General features: G+C 39.0%; 1 protein-coding gene across 3 annotated transcripts in view; it reads left to right on the forward strand.

Annotated features, from left to right (window-relative positions):
• The window catches only part of TET2 (tet methylcytosine dioxygenase 2), a 67,351-nt gene extending 43,677 nt beyond the window's left edge, over positions 1-23,674 (forward strand). For 2 of the 3 annotated variants that reach the window (XM_025208777.1, XM_006027561.3), the window contains exons 3-10: positions 2,148-2,238; positions 5,526-5,619; positions 7,145-7,353; positions 11,067-11,217; positions 13,883-13,972; positions 16,611-16,748; positions 18,490-18,850; positions 21,845-23,674. In XM_025208777.1, coding sequence (XP_025064562.1) covers positions 2,148-2,238; positions 5,526-5,619; positions 7,145-7,353; positions 11,067-11,217; positions 13,883-13,972; positions 16,611-16,748; positions 18,490-18,850; positions 21,845-23,247 — 2,537 coding nt within the window. In that variant the 3' untranslated portion in view covers positions 23,248-23,674. The remainder of the gene's footprint in view (positions 1-2,147; positions 2,239-5,525; positions 5,620-7,144; positions 7,354-11,066; positions 11,218-13,882; positions 13,973-16,610; positions 16,749-18,489; positions 18,851-21,844) is intronic. The other variant, XM_025208778.1, reaches the window with a different exon arrangement.
• The last annotated feature ends 6 nt before the right edge of the window (positions 23,675-23,680 follow it).

Below are 23,680 nucleotides of genomic sequence, written 5' to 3' on the forward strand. Positions count from 1 at the left end.
TTCTTCCTTTCCTACCTTCTATTCACCTGTAATGGCTATGGTCAAGGGCAGCAGAATGGCAGTCCCTGTGCTACAGGAAGTGCAGATGCTGGCTCTTTACTACACAAACAGCAAAAGGGATATACTGGAGGCAGACCAGTGGTTCGCTCAGAGCAGGATTAGGCAGGGGTGGAGTGGAGGAATGTAAGGGCCTTGTTACACATTACACCGTGAGCAGCACAAATGTTAATCGGCTTAGTGCTAACTTGCAGTTACACATTCAATTTGAGCAGCATATCTGTGGGGAGTGGCCACACCTTAATAAAACAGGAGCTTGGTTATGCGGATTAAAAGATAATCATGTCCTGGAGTAGCATAACGTTGAGACACATAACTAGTGCATTAAGTCACTTAAAGGTGGTAATGTGCTGACAATCCAGAAGTTAAGAGCTTCAGGAGCCACACAAAATTAACATATAACAAGGCCCTAAGAGTAGGGCCTATGTGTTATTCTGTGTGGTCTGCTGTACATTGTTTGCATTGAAACTGTGACCTTCCATGTTGCTTTTACTGTGGACTGGGCTTAGTTACCAGGCACATTTTGAGCTCATAGTTCTGGGGAAGCAACTCCCTACTACACTGGGTTGAGGCATAGTGTTCAGTTCTTCAGTCTGCAGAAAACTCATGACTTTCCTTGATTGAAGCCCCATGAGAATCTTGGCTTTCTTACTTAAAGAAAGTGGTTCTCCATAAATCTTTTTGTCCTTCTGAAATGTTTTAAGTCACCCCAGGACTAAACAGAGGAGGTAGTGCTTTACAAATAATTCTTGAAGATTAGAAAACTGGAAGCTTCTTTCTTAATCCTCCTTCCTATTTGATGAGAAACCCAGAGAAATGGAATTGAAAAAGCAAAACTTTGTATCTTCATTTATAACTTGGATCACTAGCACTTGCAGAGTAGATATGCTTACCTTGCATATTCACACATGGATTTTTAAAACCATTTCGTCAATGTATTTGGCACAGATAAGCTTTCCCTCAACATCTGGCATTCCTATCATGTTTCCCACTCTGATTTGTGGCCAATACAGCAACTGTGGAGACTGCTCTCCACTTATTGTTTCAATTCCTCAGTATTCACCCATGCAAAAGTAATGGAGCATGGTATCCATCTTCTTTTTTTCAGAGCAAGCCCAGTGCTATAGCATAACATGGTAGTATTTGTTGTTTTCCCCCACACCCATAATTGTTTGAAGGAGTTTTTATATTAATTTCCTGCCCCTTTATGTGTGCAGGTCCAAAGCATGTCTTTGTCCTATTTCCCAAAGCTATACACAGACACTACCATCAGCTTACTCAGTTCATGATGCTACAGTAACAGAATGCACAGAATCAGCTTACAGCCCCTGCCCAACTAGTTCATAATCCCATTTTTCATGAACCCAACTCTTTAGTCACTAATGGAGTCACCTTCTTGTAAAATGTATTGTGTGTTGTGAATTAAGATTTGGCTTTACTAATTAAAAAGGCTAAATTGCTTACACCCAAATGTATAAGCAACTGCTCTCAGTATACAAAAGTATTTTGAACAGCCATTTTGCAAAATATGGCCCAGCTAGCTGTTCTTAATCTATCGTGAAAAGCCTTGGGGAAAAAACTTGCGTGTTAGGGGAGGAGACTGGGAGGCTGTGTATAACTAGGAGCCATGTTTTCAAGCCTGCGGTGCCTGAATTACATGTCTGTGCAAAAAAAAAAAACTGTATAGCCCACTGGTACCAATATTGACCAGTGTTATCAAGGAGATCCTCCTCTTCTCTAAACATTAACAAGGAGTGGTAAATACTGATCAGTAACTTTTAAGATATGCTGATATTAATTGCAGTATAGCTGCAAATATAACATTTGTGTTTGCGGAAGTACTACTGTTTGCAACAGTTGTTTGCAAGAATGTAACCTATGTTTGGCATATATACTTATGCAAATACATACATCATTTGTGAGCATACATGTGCATATTTTGCCAGGATACCTTACACACTTGTGTGGGGAAATTTGACCTCACAAAGTCTAAATGTCTAATGTCTAATTATGAGTAAGATTTGCAATGTCATTTCTTAAATGAAATAATTAAAGTTTAGAGGTTGTAACCTGCATTTTATTTTAAACAGAACAAATTATTGAAAAAGATGAAGGTCCTTTCTATACTCATCTAGGAGCCGGTCCTAATGTGGCAGCTATTAGAGAGATCATGGAAGAAAGGTAATTAGCACAAAGGCGCACAGGGCAGATTAACATTTATCCTTTTGTGTATGTCAGAATTTTTCCAGCCTTTGCACATAAAGAAGTAAACAATTGCAAATCAAGTAATTACTTGTAGGCTTAGCTACTCCAATGTTGCCAACATTACGCGCTGTGCTATTCACCAGAGAGTCACAATATTTGACAAGGCTAATAGTCTGCTGGCTGGCACAGGCTGCCCACTTTGAGGCAGATGCCAGCAAACCCAAGCAGAAACAAGTATTCACCGGCCTGCCAAGCAAGAGTATTGGCAGTGGCTGCAAACCAGGCACAGACCTGGTGTTCCCAACAGGTGTAAGCGTGCCAACAGGAAAAAATGGATTGGTAAGAGCACCAAAACCCCAATTCAACCAAAATTGGGGTTTTTCTCACATATGTATGGAAAAATGAATCCTGAGAGGAGCGTAGTGACGTTAATAGGCAGCTTTGGGCCTAAGAAAAGGATAAAATAAAAAAATCAACAGACAGTTCTTTAACAAAACATCCCCCTTCCACAAAGCATTGAACAAAAACAGAGTAATTCTGCTTGGTAGAATAAATTACTGATCACAAAATACTACGTTACTTGCATTTTCCAGATTACCAGCCAAGTGCTGACAAGATACATATAATAATTCTATACAGATCTGTGCCATGTATATAATGAACATATAATGGGAAAAACCTGCTTGCATCAGTACAATATTAAAGCTAAAGAACTCCATTGAACACATAGAAGTGTCCCCTTTAATGCGACTACTGCCACAGCACACATTACATAGCATGCATACATACTAAAACACAAGTTTTTAAAGGTATTTCTATACCAAATTCCCACTAAGATCAAGAACCACCCAAAAAGTTAGTAGGCAATAAAAAGTGATTGCTTAAATATCTTTAAAAATGTGGGCCTCCATGTCGCATCTGAGGTCCTTATTCTGCTCTCTCTCAGCTTTTAGTTAGCTCCTATTTGGGCAATTTGAAGTTTGCTTGAGTAAAAGACTCCTTGATTTGAACTTGAACTGTTGGGCCAGGTTGTGGCTGGCAGGTACATGAGAGAGTGGCATAGTAGAAGACGCTTCTTCCTCTGAGACTCCTATACAGGGCTGGTCCCTTGCACCCCTGGGCAGTCCTAACAGGCATAGGTCACAAGGCTCACTCTTCACTGCCAAAGGAAGTACACACTGAACCCCTTCACACACTCTTCACTGCATCATTCCTGGAGCTTTAATCCTACAATTCAGTCCTAGATACTTACACTTAATAGCCATGTCCAGACAAGCACGCACGTGCAAGGGCGTGCATTTCCCATGGCACAAATAGCAGCACATATTTATGCCACTGCTTTTTGTCCCAGGGCATGTTCCTGCACATGTACTCTGGCATGCAGCACATTGACCCAGGTGGGGTAAGGGCCAGAGTGTGGCTCTGGACAGCCAGGCTCTATTTCTGGCGGCACGCTGCTTCTGTGCGCACCACGCCACTTTTAACAGCAGGGTTTTTTGACAAATTAGGTGCACATGCACCACATGTGGTTTGTGATGTCTCAAACAACTCTGAGGTGCCACAAACCACACGTGCATGCTCATCTGGATGCACCCAGTGAGTTAATAAGTCATACATATGCGACTCACAGCATTTGAGGAAAAACTTTAAACTGTTTATTTATACACCTGTGCCATCCCGTCCCATCTTGCCCCCCCACCCCGCCACGCAGTTATACATAAAGTGTGTTTGTGTGTGCTTTTGGGAACTTGATTTCAAGCTCTTAAAATTACAATCACTGACATGCAGGAGATTACTGACTTTAGATCCACCACTTTAAAATAGCTAATCTGGCTTTCAACAAACTTGGCTTGCTTTTTGATTTTTATTTATTTAAGTTGAGGCTTTAAGATCTACAAAACAAGCCAAGATTTGAATTTCTAGCATCAATTATATGTAAGCCACAACAAATTTCTTATGTGGAACCATAGGGAAAGTATATATTTTACTTTCATATTTGCTTACTCACTATACCATGCTCCAGGAATTTTGTTGACACTTTGCAAAGAAAATTGTCTTTAGGCTGAAAGCATGAAAAATACCAGCTCTTATTTGCAACTGTAGGAAAGAACTGAAAACTTATTTCATCTTTACCATGCATATAGTATACAATGTGTTTCTGTAAAAAGTATACAAAAATTTAATTGCAATTCAGTTGAATAATTGATAGGAAAATTGTTTTTTTTTTAAGAATAAAAACTGGTTTGTACTTTGCTATTAAAGAACAAGTTTAATCTAGGCAAAAGTGACTTCATTTCCTTTAGCACACGTGTAGTACAATGCAATTTTGATTTTAGTTGCATAATTTCCTATAGTGCTATAGGGTTGCACAGCTCCAAAGCACCACATCTAGAAATTGTTCTGTTCCCCTCTCCCATCCCATTCCTTTGTAGATCAAGAAAATTGAATACAGACATTTGCACCTATTTCTATTGACTAAGATTTGAATGTATAAATAAGAGATAAAACAAGGTACTGGCAGCAGTGTTCACTTAAAAATGTTCACATTCTGTGTACCTGTTTACTGGTTGGACTGTTACACATATAGTAGACTGTGTGACTGCTGCTCATTTACATCAAGATAAATGAAAATCAAACCAGCCTGTGTTCAGTCTCCAAAAACATACCATCAAAGACATTATTTCAGTGGTTTCTGTTATTCTGTTCTAGTAGAGAAATTGGGCATGATTCAAGTTTAATTACAAAATGCAATAGGTAGCAGCTCAGGAATAGATGATATTCTAGAACAAAATTGCATAAAGGCAGTTATCAGTATGTTTTTGCTGGGTTGGACTATGGCTAAGCCAGAGAGAAGTATAGAAAATGAATAGAAAGCAACTTTTACAGGCCAACTATTCCATAACAACTTCACATTTATAAAATTATTACCCTACAATACAAAAGTTTTAAGATGATTCAGAGATAGTTCAAATGCATTTTTTCAAAATGTAAAATGCAGCAAATTCATAACAGGAGATATCTATAAGGTCTGAAAAATTTAGCACAACATGGATCTTTTTTGGCCAATTAAATACATTTGCCCCTTTTGTCTCAGACACCTTATTGCACCAGTTTCAGATAAAAGCATTGTACTATGCATCCTTCTTGATTAGAACTAATTCATTTACTACTTAAGAAATCACAAGTACGTTCCAAGTTTAAGTATTCATGGAGAAGGCGATTCAGATTAATTTGATTATTGCATGTGTTTTTGTTTGTTTAAGATTTGGACAGAAAGGTAAAGCTATAAGGATTGAGAGGGTCATCTATACTGGGAAAGAAGGCAAAAGTTCTCAGGGATGTCCTATTGCTAAATGGGTAAGAATAATGTCCTTTTAACCATTATAACCATTTAACCTTAATAATGATCTAGTTCAGTTTGATTATGCATGGCATGTGTATTCATTTTAATTGAATTAGGAGAATTAAAATGGCAAAGTACCGACAGTACTTCAAGGTGCCTAGTTGCCCAGCTTCAGCTGATCTCTGTGAAATTCCACATGCTTCAGCTCAGTTAGATGGCTATTAGAAGGTGTAAAATTTGGCCTAGCAGTATTGAAAACATGAGAAGAAAACTACTTTCTCTTATATTTAAGATTGGTAATATCAGACAATATCCATACTGCTTAAATATAGCATACAAGTATATTAATAGGTGCAATGGAACCACTGCAATGTTTTGAAAATGCAGTCTGATTAACAGCCACTAAAGTGCATCCTCTTAGTGAATGTTATTTGCCTTTGGTACGACCATTACTGAGAACTGAGAGTTGGATGGTAGAAGATAAGATGAGGATAAGTGGATATGTTGTTAATGAGAAGCTTTTCTTGTGCCAGGGTCTTATGTTTTGCAGAAATGTCCTTAGTATTATGGGCACCGGGAAGCAGGTTCTTACTGCTTTGGGCAGCACTTATGACATTGTGGGTGGTGCCATAAAATTTACACATAATAAATAATAGGGACAAATACTGTCAGCAAACTGAGAGTCTGACCTCAGGCTTCTGGTTTTATCATCTCACTGACACAGTGAGAGTCAGGATTAGTAGTGAAATAGAGGGATTGCTCCTCTGTGAAACTTTTCTAGCCTCTCCTACAAGAAAAAAGTTTAAGTTATACATAGAAATCCTAAAAGGGGCTTTTATTTAAGCACAGAAATCTACCGCCTGGAAAGAAATAGTGTGTCCATCATCATTCTCCTCCAGTCCCCTCCCCCAGCAATGCTTAGTTCTGCCATAAAACCTTAGGGAGACAGTTGTGCTGGGTCACAAAATGATCACATTATTCTGCAAATGTAGCATTGCACCTGGCCTGGTTTTTCCATTCCCTGTAGTCGAAACAGATGCCTATAGACATGTTTGTTAATGTTCTAATTAGAATACGCCAGCGTTGCCTCAGCATCGCGTGTATTAAGCCATCCACTTTTAAAAATGGCTGCAGGGGCACTTTCATTAAAGCTTGTTGAATGAGCTTCATAAATAAAGCATCCCTATGGCCATATTGAAATGTGGGGAGCTTAATACATGTGACAGTGAGCCATTTTAATTAAAGTGGCTGTCTGGGAACTGCTCTAGTTAAATTGAACCCCCACCCCACCCATCCCTGAGCACATGTATAGGTAGTGTGCCTAATCAGAGTTCCCTCTGCTTTCAGGAAGCAGACAGAATTATCTTTGTCTATCAATGTATTACTCAATGGAAGCAAGAATCTGTGTGTCAGAAGTATCAAGCATGGTTGAGGAGAGGACAAATGTGCATTCATAACGTGTTACCATAATGCTGAAATTTCAGTTTCTTGCTCTTCACTAAGAAATACTTTGCTTTCTGGGGATTGCTATGCACGCAGGTAGTTCGTAGAAGTAGTGATGAAGAAAAGCTGCTTTGTTTGGTGCGGGAACGAGCTGGCCATACCTGTGAAACAGCAGTGATAGTGATCCTCATCCTGGTATGGGAGGGGATTCCTGTGAGCCTAGCAGATAAGTTGTATTCCGAACTCACCGACACTCTGCGGAAGTATGGCACACTTACAAATCGACGGTGTGCCCTCAACGAAGAGTAAGTAAAGCAAATCATATTATCTTTTCCCTTGGGGGTTTTATTGAGCTGTAGCCAAACAAATGCCAGTCCCACTTATAGCTTGGCTCTGATTGTGAACTCACTGGCTTTACACTGGTGTAAATCTTAACTCTCTGTGGTTTTGCTTTTGATTTAGACTGATGAAATTAGAACAGTGCTCATAAAATCATAAGAAAATAATAAGTGCCACACTGGATCAGACCTGTGGTCAATCTAGCCCAGTATTCTGCCTCCGACAGTGGCAGATGTAGATGCTATACTGGGAGACCATTGAACCAGATCTGTCCACTATTCAATACCCTCCGTGGCATCCACCGTTTATTGTTTAAGAGATGTCAGAGAAAATATCTCCCAACTTTCTGTTCAATAGCCATTAATAGAGCTATCATCTGTTAATTTATCCTATCCCTTTTTGAACCCAGCTATGCTATCTGCCTCCGCCACCTCCTGTTGCAACGAATCCCACAAATTAACTACGTTGCATAAAAAAGTGTTAATTTTAAATCTGTCACCTACTAATTTCAGCAGTGCCCCCTAATTCCAGTATTCTGGAACTTGGTGAACAAGTTCCCTTGGTCCACACCCTTCATGGTTTTATAGACCTTTATCATACCCCCCCGGCCACCTTTTCCTTTCCAAATGGAAGAGTCCTAGCCTTTTTAGTCTCTTTTGGTATGGCAACTGCTCCAGGCCACTGATCAATTTGGTTGCCTTTCTCTGTACCTTTTCTAATTCTGTTACATCTTTTTGATATGTGGGGAGCAGAACTGGGTGTGGTATACCATGGATGTGTATAATGGCATGGTGATGTTCTCTGTTTTATTTTCATTTCCCTTCTTAATGATGCCCAAGATTTTATTGGCTTTTTGGTCACTGCTGCACATTGAGCTGACATTTTTAGAGAACTGTCTACAATGACTCCAAGGTCTCTATCCCGAATCATAACAGCTAGTTCAGAACCTGGCATTGTCTGCAATTGTGTACAGTTCAGAGGGGATTGTAGCTGCCCTTGTCTAAAAGAGATCAGAATTTGACTTGTGAGCATCTAGCTATGTATAGTGGGTCAAATTCTGTTTGAGTCGCACACTATGTATACAAAAGAATTGGGTCAGATGTTTGTTAGGGGAGATATGCATAAAAGCAGAATTCTTGTCCAGGAGCTGCAAAATGTTGTGAATGTGCATCATTCATAAAAATAACCAATTGAGGTTATGCGTTCAAGGCCGGAAAAAACTTCTGTCAAGAACACACTATTTCTGAAAGCTTGAAAACACACTGAGCTTGGAAGGAGGCAAATTAAGCTTCATTAAAGTCAACCACATCATCTCCCTGTGCTCAAAATTATGAAGTATTCCACAATAAAAGTTATTTAAAATATAAGCTGTCAGATCTAGGCTGATGGGAGTGGATGCTACTGCCCTGAAAACAGAATTAGCAGTGTGATTCCTATGTAACATTAAACTGTGTGACTACAGCTTTATATATCCAATAGTCATTTACATATTAGCACTGCCCTGCCAGCTCCATCTTAATCGACATTCATTTAAAAAAAAAATTCTTCTCCCCACTCCACATAAAGAAAAACATTAGCAACTTGAGCACAAAATCTCTCAACATCTCTAAACAGAAAAGCACTTTGCAACCAACAGAACTTTTGATAGTCTCTATTAAAATATGTAATGATTTTTAGAACTTTTTGTTTAATAAAACTAGTTTGCATCTAAGGAATTGCATCACTCACAATCCTTCTCTTTGTGATGACAAAATAAGAACTCTATTCAAAACACAATGGACTTTATTGTGTGTTATCTATTCCTAGTAATCCAGGGATGGCTTTGTTTCATAAACTAACCACTGAGGCCCTAGCCCAGGCAGCAAAGAGCAGTGTCTTGTTTTGTTTTTTTAATATTATTTTCCCAGGAAAATATAGAGGTTATTTGCTCTACAAAGCTTCATCCTTACAGAGTTAAATCCTAGGCCAAGGTATTCAGACACATAAAGGCAAAAGGTAGCAGAAATTCTGCACTAATGATGGGCAAACAAGAAGTGTCTATTAAGGGGAACTCTTTTTCCCCTTTCACAGACTGCATATACACCACACACAACCATAGGGACCATAGAAGACTGATGAATTAACTTGTCAAATAGAAACAGAATGGCACATACATTTACAGCTTACACAACTCCACAACAACCCAGCCAACATAAGAGTCAAGCTGTGACTTGCATCCATTAATTTACCACAGAAGTGCTCAATCTCTGGCCCTCAACCTCTAGGCTCCCCACAGGTTGGAAAATTTGGAGGCAGAGGAGCAGTGGCAATTAGTACTGCCACCTTTCCCCACTGCCAAGTCCTGTAGGGCTGGGCCATCTCCCTTCTCTCCCATAGAGCTGGATAAGGGCCAAGTCATGCCCCCTCCCTCAATGCAGCTAGATTGGGGCCAGGTTGACCCCCACACTCCTTAAACCACTGGATTGGGCCCCGCCACTAGCCGGACCTGGCTCATGGACAGGACTACCCACCAAGCAAAAAGGTTGAGCATCACTGGCTTACCATACAGCACCCAGCCATGAGGCTGCTCCTTATGCACAATGGACTGATAATATGTACGTGATATTTTTTCCCCAAAACCTGCTATTCGTACCAATCTTTTTCCTCAACAACTGCCCTTCTACTTTGGCCCTTCTAACTTATTCAGGACATGGCCCGATATGTGGACAGAAAGTCACTGCTCCAATTATTTGGGGAGGGAGGAAGGGACAGAATCCCATATTTTCAGAAAAGCTACATTTCCCATTTAAACATCCTCCAAGTTCCTGTTTACTTTGGAGCTGGAATCTTTCCTAGTGGGAAAAAGTCCACTAATTTTCCAAAAACTATCATCTGCACATTCTAGAGATAAAAACTATATTTAGGCATGGTTTGTTCAATTTAATTTTTTCTAGCATTAATTTTACTTGAAATAACAATTTTGTGGAGCTAGAGAAAGTGAATTTAATTCTTTTTCTGGAAACTACAGAATTCGGGACAGCTCCTGTTCTGCATAAACATAAACTTTACAAGTACTAGATAGAACTTCTGGTAGCATTTTCATCTCCACACCAAATGTTGATGCATTTTGCACTAGTAATGGATTTGGATTCATACCCAATACTGATGCTCAGAAAAAATACTAAGGTAGTTTCCACAACCAGATCAAAGTTGTCACAATATCCAGTATCTTATACACTAATCCCAGTGTCCTGGCCAACAATTTCTCTCTCAGTAATAGGCTTCAACATCAAGTCTGCATATAAACACTTGTCAAGTGCTTATATGGCTGCTCTGTTTTTCCTGGCAAGTAGCTTTTCAGTATCTAACTTGTCACTTGATAAAATACTTGAGATAACACCTTTTTTTGGTAGTGTTTTTATATGAAGTTGTGAGCAAAGCTAAGATTTTACACTTTTGTAAGAAAATCTACAGTTCTTATTTTGTATTCATGAAATACAGGATTATACATTTTGATAAATATATCTGCTTTTAAATTTATAGCTTTCCTTTGAGTTTCAATTCTTTATTGACACAGTAGGTCTTGGTTTGATGGCTCTTGACAAAATTTGGGCAGAAGTTTGATATGTGTTGTAAATATTTCATATGCACTGACCCATGTGGTATTGATAGCTATATAAACGGTTCTCTTATTTCCTAGACGGACTTGTGCATGTCAAGGGCTGGACCCTGAATCTTGTGGTGCTTCTTTTTCCTTTGGTTGCTCCTGGAGTATGTACTACAATGGATGTAAATTTGCTAGAAGCAAGATCCCAAGAAAGTTTAAACTTATAGGGGATGATCCAAAAGAGGTTGGTGTTTGTTTTAAAATGAAGTTTCCCTCATTTTATGAAATATTCTTTGGCTTAAGATTTATTGACTGCCAAAACACTGGTAACCATAAGGCATGAAACCATTTTTGCAGGCTTCCAAAATTATAGGAATGAGTAGTGTGAACAACTGTGGTTATATTAGGCGCACAGACAAGCATTCCACATGCAGGTACTCCAGGGGGCAGCTCAGGGGGTTTACCAAGTAAAGACATATGATATCTTGCAGCTCAGAGCTTCAGTAAACTGCACAAAAATACTATGACAAAGCTTTGAGGTACAGTAAGAGAGTAGGACTGGTAGGGTCATTTTCTTCATGATGATGCCTCACTGACAGCTTCCAGCATGACCTCCAAGCTGCAATATGTTTTTGACCCCAGAACTGCACACTAACTGCAAAGATCATATTAGAAAGGATAGCAGCCACACCTGTAGGTGAGGCACAAGCTGTTCTCGAGGTTCTGACTTTGGTGCTCCAGTACTCATGCACTGCCTTTTTATGGAAGGTTCTGCTTGCCTGATGTAATTTTTGGCATGCAGGAGAGCAGATTAGGACCCTAGATTCCTGCATGTCTACTGACATTGGGTCAGAATACGACAGAAGTTGAGAGTGTATTTATCATGTCATGTAGTCAGTGAATTATGCAATCAGAGACCTGGTTAAATATTTTTCAGTTTTTATAATTTGATGAAAAAGGCAAAGATCTTGGTAAAATTCTTGATGGGGAACCTATTTTTTTTATACCAGCTCTTCAAAGGCATAAACCATGTTACCATACAGTATATCTAGTATGCGTCATATGGACTGGTGTTATACTAATATATTTAATATTAAAAAAGGAGACATTATAATATTTTCCCTTTTTTCCTATCAGTTATAAAATATCTGTGCTTGATAACACTGCAACGTAGGCATAGCACAATGCACATCTCTACCAGGATATTCATGAACAAGGATTTAAAGAAGCAGCATTTTATGAGTTGCAATTCATAGACTGAAAATGAAAGCAATAAGATGGTTCTGGGTTTTGACAGCAGCCAGAGAAGGGACACAGTAAAAGGTTTTTGGCAGTTTCATACTTTAACCCTGGGTTCCTGTGAACCTAGAACTTGTGATGAAACTAGAAGATGAAAAATGTTAACAAAACCTGTGCCTACCAAGATTGAGTTTTTAATTATATTTCATATTTTGACATGAGGATATGAACTCCTAAAGATTATTATATTTTTGTTACATCACCAATGCTGCAGTTTTTGGTACATTTGAAATGAAGCCCTTATTTTTAATTTAAGAAACAAGGTTCTGAAATTAGGATTCTGAGCATGAAGAAATAGTGGAGCAATTTTAGAATTACTAAAACACTTCATGTTTTTAAGAGCCTTTAATTTTGAAAGATTGTACCTCTCCCTAAAAAAACCAAAAGAACTATAAGTGGTCATCCATAATCCCCAATTGCTTTGCATTAGACACACCCACATATCTTGATTGCTTAAAAACTGGTGACTTTTCAAAGTCTTAAGTATTCTAATAATTTTAAATTACTGCATAGAGAGATAATTGAAATATGTTGAAGTGTGATAATCTCAGCATGTAAAACTCTTGAGTTAGATAGATTATTTTCCTCTTTTTTCTTCAGATTTTCAAAGGGCGCGTCTGCACATATGCTGTAATGCGCAGTAGCCTATTTTACTGTGCACTTCAGCGTCATGGCAAGAACCATGCTAATATGGTGGTGTGCAGTAAAATTCGGCTACTGTGCCTTAAGCCTAATTTTGCTCCTGTGTGTTTTTGCTACTGCACATTAGGGCAGCCTACTGTGCATTTAGTTAGTACCTCACATTAGAAGTACTAAATTTAGTGTGCAGTAGCAAAAGCACATTAATGTACGTGTAGATGCACCCAAAGAAGACTTTCAAGGGTATCCTCCATTTCCACCCCCCCCGTTGTAATAACTAGATTTATCAAGATTAGATTCAACTCGTCCCATACTAGGGCACATGATTTGTCTAAATATTAATTGAGTCATGGTTATAGCATACTATGCTTTCTCCTAAGGATCATGGGCCTTTGACATGCATTACTTTTATAGCACTATATACACCCTTGTAGCACTACCAAAAAACTAGCACCCGTATGTTCAGATGGTTTGTAGTGCAGTAATAATGGATCCACCACACAAAAAAAAAGTAGTGACATTTTGTAGCAGTGCATGTAACCTGTGGATAGTTTACATGTGGCACTACAGGAGGCCTCTTGAACCCCCAACATGTCGTATTGGTCCATTCTTTCTCCTGCCCATCCTTGAGCAGTTGGTTCTTCCACAGGTGGCACAGCTCTTTACTACAGTGGCTCTGCAGTTGATGTACTTGTAGCATTTCAAATGAATGCGCTTGTTCAGGGCTTTACAGAAGTGCATTTTTTCTGGAAGCGTGTTGTACTTTTTAAGGAAATGGAGGAATCAATATGCTTGAGAGCAAATTCACAATGGTTGTTCTCAAGCAAAAGTTACATCTATCTAAGCATTTACACTTACATTTACAATAATTTCCATGGTACCTTAGAGCTTAGTAGCCTTTAAAAACTGTAGATGTCATGCATATTAATATAGACAGTTGTTAATACTTAAATTATTTCATCTGATAATAGGAAGAAAAACTGGAGTCCAATTTGCAAAACCTATCAACACTGATGGCACCTACCTATAAGAAACTTGCACCTGATGCATATAACAACCAGGTAGGTTGAAAAGAGTTGATAGTCACTAGAATAATCCAGTCTTTGCTTCACTTTACCAATGTGTTATCTTTATTGTCAGAAATTGTATGTAGTTTATCCTCTGGTGTTACATTAAATTTTGCTCATTCAAAAAAACTGGAACTATGGATTTAATTGAAAAAGCTTCCATGAATAACACCAATGGAATTCAACCTTCCAAGAAAGCTAAATGTTGCACCTGTCTAAATACAAGGCAGAGCAGTTAACACTAACAGAGTCTGTGCTGACTGGTCTGCATTGTGTTTATACATCACACTCTCCAGTTACCTCTGCCTCCGGCAGGTTGGAGAGTGCAGAGGAGAAGCATGCTCCAGTGCCTGGACATTTTCTTTGCCTCTGTGATTGAAAGTTTCTTTAAAGCTCTTGAATTTAGTATTATTCACTGGTTAAACCAGTAGGTCTTTATGTTAATGATTGCTGCAGTGACTGCTAGGGGAGGCCAAATTAGTGGCACATCTCTGGAGAATGAGAAATAGAAAGCAACAACTATATTCTTGTGGTAGAATCCCGAAATAGCACCAGGATTCTGCTTAATACTTGAAGTGACAAGTGAATTTAATATTCATGAAAGTAACCATTCCAGAGAAGTTTTCAAGAGAAAGCCTATTGTTTAAGCATTTTTATGCACAAATTTGTGCATTGACATTTTTATATCGTCTATAATTTAGTTTGCAGAACTGCTAGTACATGTAAAGCTAATTTTGCCATGTGACTGTGAGTAGGCATCTTCTGACCTACAATACTTTATTATTCCATTACAGCATCTCTTCAGATATACGTATCAAATTTTGATGCAATACCACTTCTAGATGTATCTGGTCTCCCAAATCTATTAACATCACTTCAGACTAAAGACCAGATCTTACTGCACCTATTAGGCATGTAAGTGGAATGAGGCATCTAAGTGAAATTTTATTCCAACGTGTTTAAGTCCCTGAAAATCCATTAGTTCATCTACGTTTGTAATACAGTCATCTCATCCTTAAGACTGGTACAGAAGAGCAATGAGGAGGAGGAGGAGAAACCACCTACTTTATGTATTAAGTGTTTTCAGGGACTTGAGCAGGGAGGAGTAAGATCTCACCCACTTTTTGTAGTGTCACAGTGGTTTACATAGCACTACAAATATAATATCTGTTCATGGCTTTAATCAGCTAATATTTGAAGGCCTATTGTGAAGGAACTTGTGACTCTAAACTCACTAACTGTGGTCTTCTCTCCAAGTAGCTGAAGGCATTCTTCAAAAGAAGATAAAGAAAGAATGGTTTTGACAGAACAATACAAATAATTATTTTTGTGCTGTTTTTCTTTTCTAACAGATGATTTCATAAGGACCATTATTCATTGTTTATATAAGATATTGGCATTTTACAAATTTCAATTCTTAATATAACTAATAAATAGTTCAAGCTCATTCACTTTCAAGCATTTCATGTAAACCTAAGTCTCATTCCTCCTTGTTTTCTCCAAACAGGTTTTCTAAACAGGGAACTCTATTCCAAATCCCTTTGAATCTTGAAAACACATTCAGTTTTCTAGTTCTGCTCTAATACAGAGCTTCCTTTACATTTTTGGTACTAAATCAATACCAGGAAGTCCTGTTTGCCAGCTTGGATTCAGCAGAAATTCTGCAAGAGCATATTGTGGAACTTCAGCATCATTGTATATGACTCTGGCCCCTTGCTCCTAACCTAACTGTAATGAGGATTTGAATCCAAATACTCTCTCTTATTTCATTTTGTACAAGTTCAAATCTCTCAAATGTTGCTTTGATTTTAAGGTCTGATTGAAACAAATACTTCAAATTTTAAAAAAAGTCAAGATTTTCAGGGCATTGAAGCAAAACCTGTAAACCCTCTAATTTCACAATACTTTAATGGACCCAATTGTGAGTAAACTTAGTTTCCTCACATTATAGTTGAAAGATTTAGGGGTCTTGGTAAAATATGTGTAAATACAGTTCCATTTCTGACTTTCTAATAAGACACAAAACCAAAAATGGCATGTAGTTGCAGTGTAAACCTATCATAAAGCTCCACAGTGAATAGACATAGAAAAATACTGTGCTGATTATCAGTTACCTATTTTTTTTTAGTACAAATAGGTCTCAAGCCAGGAGTAAGCCCAGAAATTGCTTTCAAAGAGTCAGATAGCACCAACATTTTCCATGTAGCCCCTTTAACATCAGTTCTCCAAAGAACTGCAATCTTCCTAAATAACTGATGTTTCAGTTTTAGAATTTTTAGCATGTCGGATACTGTATTTTACTATAAAAAAGACACTGGCCAATGTAAAAAAAAAATCAAAATGAATCTTTAAGGAGAAATATTATCAGCTAAATACACAGTGCAGAATTATGGAACAGTAACAGTGAAAGACAGCATGGAACTGAGTGAAAAGGAACAAAATGGGAGCAGATATTTTGCCAACACTTCTATTGCCATAAAGGACCAGTAGTTGCTTAGTTTTGTTCACTTTAAAATCTGTACTCTACCAAAACTAGACGTGTTAGAAGACTAACACGCTCCTTATCGATAAACTATTCAGCCTTAATTCCATGTAATGGGATATTCAGATAAGTTTCGACATCTGTTTCCAGATTGAGTATGAACACAGAGCACCAGAGTGCCGTCTGGGTTTAAAAGAAGGTCGTCCATTCTCAGGGGTCACTGCCTGCCTGGATTTTTGTGCTCATGCTCACAGAGACTTGCACAATATGCAGAATGGAAGTACACTGGTAAGTCAGCAATACATATGGCCACCTTCATTTCAGCGGTAATTTTTTACAGAAGTGGAATTAAATATATTTATCTTAAGATTGCATATAATAAGGACTGCTAAGAGGAAAAAGCATTTAGCAGTAGCTGGATTTGGAACTTGCAAGCCCCTATGCTAGGACTGTCCAACTGGCAGCCCGTGAAGTATTAATGGGGAGTCCCTAGGCTCCTGTCTTCCTGCTGCCTTCCATATCGCTCCAGCTGCTATTACAGCTAGTGTCTCTTGGCTGCTCCTTCCTCCCTCAGCTTTTTCTTCCTGCTTCTACCTAAGGGGGCAGGCTGGCACAGCTCATGGGGCCAGGGGAGCCTGTAGTGTGGTGCTGTGTAGTGCTGCAGGGAAGCTGATGGGGGCTGCCCACGTGCATGGTGTAGAGAGGGGTACTGCCTGCATACGCAGTGCAGTGGCTGCCCATGCAATCCAACAGTGCATGTGGGGAGTGCAGCCCCAGGAGCCTATGGCTTATACTAATGCAGCAGCTGGGGCCTGTAGCCTCCATGGCCTGCAACCCTCTCTGGTGCAGCCCACCCAGCTCACAGTCCCTAGCTGCTCAGAAGTTGGACAGTCCTGCCCTGCTCAATTATTCATGAGACCTTCATGAAAGGTTTTATAAGAACTGGTCAGAAAACTTCATTTTGGCTAATGAAGGGAGGGTTTCGTGGGTTCTCTCTGGTGCAGACTGTCAGTCTAAATATAATTGAAAAGAAAAAAAAAGCTCTGCTTTTCTGTAATTTAAAGTGACTACACTGGCAACTGCCAGTAAACACAGTACTCACTATTATCCAAATAGAATATCCAGCTAATTTATATTGTCCAAATGTAACATTTGTATGAATGTTTACTTTATCGATAATAAAACAAACAGCAGTAGTCTGACTCATCTCCTTTCCATTGCACCCCCGCACCAAAGATTTGCTAATTAAGTCATATTCCTATAGCACTTGGTTTTTATTAGCCCTTCATATCTTCCCCCAATAAAAGATAATGCCAACACCTTTTATATTCTAGCTAAAGATAACAAGGTGGATGTATTGCTATGGCCAATGGTAATTTCTTTGAATCTTGACACTGTTTTAGCATCTCTCAGAAGGAGGATTCGTTCCTGAACAAGATCCTACAATTTGCTATGCTGTTATACTCCTCTTAGAATGTTATGATTCTTTGGGAAAGGATATGGAATATCATGGAAATGATTTTTATTCTGCATTTCCACTGTGAAGTTGCCCTAAGAACTTTCTGCCATCTGAAGGGTTCCAGGGATTCTAGCATTGCAGGTCCCTATCAGTGAATCTGTTGGTCATATGATTTAATTTACTTCTGGAAACACTTGGCTATCCAGCTTTCTTGGAAGAGAATGGAATGTGAGGAAAATACACGTTTTTTACTTATATTGTATATTAACATTACCAAATACGGAAATAAGAAAAACAGAAGTTGCAGGCTTGAAGTTAAAAAGAAGTTTAAAGCTTACAACCAACTTGGCAAAAGAGAACTAAAAATCCATTTAAACATACATTGGATGCTCCCTTTGGCATTATATCTGTTACATTGCAAGTATTAGATCTTACCAGCCAGCACATGTCATTATACAGCTATCTGAGCAGACAGACAGTATAAAGTGAAACATGAAGTACAGAGTTCATGTTCTCTTTTCTTACTTTGATGCTGCTTCTGATAGTTTTTCTGTCCTACCTTCCTGACAGGTATGCACACTAACTAGAGAAGACAATCGTGTAATTGGCCAAACTCCAGAAGATGAGCAGCTGCATGTACTCCCATTATACAAAGTCTCTGATATAGATGAGTTTGGAAGCACTGAGGGCCAGGAGGAAAAAAAGAGGAATGGCAGCATCCAAGTCCTCAACTCCTTTCGGAGGAAAGTGAGGATGCTGGCAGAGCCTGTTAAGACATGTCGGCAAAAGAAGCTAGAAGCCAAGAAAGCAGCAGCAGAAAAGCTTTCCTCCTTGGAAAATGGCTCTAACAAAACTGAAAGAGACAAGTCTTCTGCTGCACGCCACAAACAAGCCAATTTGGAGGCTGCCAGTCAAGCAAAACAGCTAGCAGGTAAATGAAATAAATCTTATATTAGTATACCAATTATTAATATTTGTCATCGTCCATAGAAATGAAAAGTATTTATAAAATAAACCTTGAAAAAAACTGGAAGTCTCAATACATGGAGCATTTTCATGGGAAAAACAAACATGGTTATTGAATTTAAAATAATTACTGTCTATTTTAGTGTATTAGAGAGCCAAGTTATGGTGGAATCACAAAGAAACTATTTGTAAATTCAGAGAGAATTGGAGCTGATTCAAAAAATCTAGCTTTCATCCTGCAGAAAATTTTAAGGTTTTAGAAAATGGTTTGCCCAAATTGGGACAAAGAGTATTTAAGAAAAGGCTTGAAATTTTTCATAAGTCTAAAAAGATTACCTTCAAATGAACTAACTAAGGGTTGTTTGGGAGCGGGGGGGTTGGGGGAAGGTTTGGCTTTTATCAATTTCAGCCTCCCAGGCAAGCAGCCATTATGTCATGAAAAACAGATTTTTTTCCACAAAAAAAATTAAAAAATTATCTTACCCCCTCCCAAAAAATAAGCATGTTCTGTGTGAAAATGCCTAAACAGCTATAGTAGCCACCTTTCACATCTACAGTGATTGTCAGTTAAATTAATAGTAATTAAAGCGTTTTTGATTCAATGTAATTGGTAATTAATATTAGACATCCATTGTTACCCAAGAAACATCTGAGATATTATATTTTGCATTCTAAGATTACAGAAGTGTGACATATCAGACAGCATTGCATGAAGATAAATACTGAGAAGGTTTTGGTTGTTGTTGATGGGGTTTTGTTTGTTTTGTTTTGAATAAGAACCATAGTATTATAGGATCATAGGAGAGCAGGGCCAGAAGGAACCTCAGTCCAGCTCCCTATTCAAGGCAGGATTGTCCCTGACTAGACGGTCTCAGCCAAGTGTCTGTCCCTGTTGAAATCTTCCAGGGATGGAGATTGCACAATTTCTCTAGGTAGCCTGTTCCAATGCTTAAGCACCCTTGTAGTCAGAAAGTTCCTCCTAATCTCCAACCTTATTTTCCTTTGATGCAGTTTAACACCATTGCTCCTACTACTGCCCACTACAGCCACAAAGAAAAAGCCCATCTCCATCCTTTCTATAATCACCCTTCAGTTGTTTGAAGATTTTTATCAAATCCCACCGTAGCCTTCTCTTCTTCAGACTAAATAACCCTGCCTCCTTCAGCCTTTCCTCATATCTTGCCTCCCAACCCCTTAATCATTGTTGCTCTCTGGTGGACTCTTTCCAGTCTGTCCACATCCTTCTTGAAGTGTGGGGTCCAAAACTAGACACAGTACTCCAGGCAAGGCCTCACCAGTGCTGACTAGAGTAGAAGAATCACTTCCCGTGATTTGCAAGTGACACTCCTGTTAATACAACCCAGTGTTGGCTTTTTGGGGGTTGTTTTTTTTTTTGCAATAATAGCATAATGTTGACTAATTTTTAGCTTATAGTCCACTGTAACTCGCAGGTCTCTCACCCTGCGGTACTGCAGCCTAGTCAGTCATTCCCCAGTCTGTGTTTGTGCATGTGACTTTTCTGTCCCACTTGTAGGGCTTTGTACTTGTCCCCGTTAAATTTCATCTGATTGATTACAGACCATTTTCCTGGTCTATCCAGGTCATTCTGGATCCTAGCCCTAGTGTCTGCCACACGACCCAACCTTGCGTCATCTGCTAATTTGCTAAACATGCACTTAATCCCATCATCTGTGTCATTAATGAAGTACCAGACCCGGGACATACTCCTGGGGAACCCCACCTGATACCTCCTCCCAAATAGATGTTGAGGTATTTAATGACTACTTTGGAGCACCGTGATCCAACCAGTTATATATCCATGTTACCATACTTTCATCTAGCCTTATTTCCTTAGTTTATGCAGTCATTATTTCCAGCCTGGTCTACATTGGTTATGACCACAAGCTGCCACCATTCAGTAGATTTTTGGACCTACTTTAATTAAGTTTTTTGGTCCCATCACCATTGCTAAAACAACACCACAAAGAACCATCAGCGAAAACAGACTTAATTGATTCTTGCTGGCAGCCTCAGGGAAGCCAAAAATTAAATAGTTATTTGTCACTCTCCTGTTTTTAAGTTATTCTGTTTTCCTGTTGTAAGGCACCCTGAGCCTTTGTTGGGAAGGGCAGCATATAAATCAAATAAATAAAATAAATATTGGTTCTGAGAGTGCACAGCTAGCTTGATGTAAACCACTATCACCCTGGAGCAGCCTGCACATCACACATTGCCCATTACTGCCCGAGTTAGAAGAGATGGAAGGCTGAAGATTTTTTGGAGAAGCCCCAAATTTCAGAGGAACCCAGTCCAGTAAAGCTTTAGAACATCTTTGCATTATTACCTAAATTTGCTGCTTCGGGACCAAGAATAGATATGACTTCTCTATAGTCAGAAATGTCTAAAAGTCCAATTATCTAGATCTTGCATTAGCAGCTCAAAGCTGTATATAAAGGAAATCATTAACTCCATTTTACTGTTAGGAACACTGAGGCAGAAAGCAGTAAAGTGACATGTCAATGATCATCCAGTATAGGGCTATCCAGAAGGCCACAGCTGAGACAGTGCAGGACTTTAGCTACTAGTCATTCTGCCTTATTCCTTTTACTGTAATTGTACTAGTCTTAATCATTCCTGAATTCTTATTTCAAGCAATAGCTTTTTTTCTCTATACGTTTACATAGGCAGGATTACACTTATAGACAAGTTTTCAGACAGGTCTGCCCACATGGATATGCATGGACCTTTGACCATTACTGAAAAAGCAGTTGTCCAATCCACATAGCTTTCTATTTGGATGCAGTTTTGGGGTTCATTTTGGAAAATGCTTATGCAAATTTAACTCTTCCCTTGAACAGATTCCATTATGACTTCTCAGCGTTTACTTCAAGAGCCTATGTCAAATGTTTTGTTTAAAAATAAAATGCTTTTATTTTTCCCTTTCTTTTTATGTCTGCAGATCTTTTACGTCTTTCAGGACCAGCCATGCAACAGCAGCAACAGCATCTACAGCATACTCTCTCTAACAACCCCCAGTCAAATCCTATTAACTCTTACTCGGGTTCAGGTCCGGCAAATCTTTATATGAGGCTGCCTAACCCAGCTAATGCTTATCCAAGTTCAACATATACGTCAGATCCCTATGGAGGGTCCAACCCCATGAACATTTATACAACCTCATCACAGCCTGCAGGGTCTTATTTGAATTCTTCCAACCCCATGAACCCTTATTCAGGATCACTAAATCAAAATAACCAATATCCATCTTACCAATGCAATGGAAACATGCCTGTGGACAACTGTCCCTCTTACTTGGGTTCCTATCAACCACAACCTCAGCACATGGACTTGTATAGGTATCAGAGCCAAGACCCTCTATCTAAACTAAGTCTACCACCTATTCATACACTATACCAGCATAGGTTTGGGAATAACCAGAATTTTGGTCCCAAATACTTGAATTATGGAAACCAAAATATGCAGGTAGACTCTTTCAATAATTGCGCCATTAGACCAAATGTGCATCATGTAGGGTCTTTCTCCCCTTATCCCACCCATGAGGCTGATAGCCATTTTATGGATGTTGCCTCAAGATTAAAATCTAATCTCAGTAATCCAAGCATGGATTATGCTTCCATGAATAAAAATGGTGAACATCAATTACAGCCACCTTCACATTTAGCACATGACTACCATTCTGTTTCAAATATGTTTAATGGTCCTCCTAATTCACTGCATCTCCAAAATAAGGATAGTGAAATGACTTCGCACACAGCTAATGGCATGTCTAACATGCTTCCAGGTCAAAATCATGATAGGACTACTCCCCAAGGTGGTTTAGATAAAACTGATGTGATGATTCCAGAAAAAGCAGAGGACCCCGATGACATCTGGTCAGATAATGAGCAGAGCTTTCTGGACCCGGATATTGGAGGAGTGGCAGTTGCTCCATCTCATGGTTCAATTCTCATTGAATGCGCAAAACGTGAGCTTCATGCAACAACCCCCTTGAAAAATCCCAACAGGAACCATCCTACTAGGATATCACTTGTCTTCTACCAGCATAAGAGCATGAATGAGCCAAAACATGGTCTGGCTCTGTGGGAGGCAAAGATGGCCGAGAAGGCAAGAGAAAAAGAAGAGGAGTGTGAGAAATATGGTCCAGACTACGTGCCTCAGAAATCTTATGGCAAAAAAGCAAAGCGGGAGCCTACTGAATCACATGAACCCTCCGAACCAACATACGTGCGTTTTATCCAGTCTCTCGCACAAAGGACTATGTCAGTCACCACAAACTCCACAGTAACTACATCTCCATATGCCTTTACACGGGTTACAGGGCCTTACAACAGATATATATAACTTCACACCTATGTTGGTTACCTCATTTTAAAAAACAGCTTGTCAGTAGGGTAGTTCTTGTTTAGGTTGGGGGGTGGGGGGGGAGAGGGAAAGAAGCAGTATTTTTGTTAAAGTTGTCAGTGGAAGAACCTCAGCACACCAGCAAAAAGAGGTAATCTTACCACCGCACTTATTTTCCACTGACTTTTAAGTGGTCACAGATGGCATGAGGGAAATAAGACCAAAGCATCCTATGCAAAAAAAAAAAAAAAGAAAAGTGTTTCACGATTTACATTCGAAAACACTGGCTTCATTATTGGAAGGGATAATCAGCTAACCTAATTTTTCCTTACATTTTTGCACATCTGTGACCACTTTTAATAATAATAAAGTTTGCATAGTCATGGAACAGGAGCAAAAAAAAAAAAAAATAATACTGTAGTATTACAACAGC

This window comes from Alligator sinensis, unplaced genomic scaffold, assembly GCF_000455745.1.
Source record: "Alligator sinensis unplaced genomic scaffold, ASM45574v1 scaffold1092_1, whole genome shotgun sequence".
Classification (NCBI taxonomy): Eukaryota; Metazoa; Chordata; order Crocodylia; family Alligatoridae; genus Alligator; species Alligator sinensis.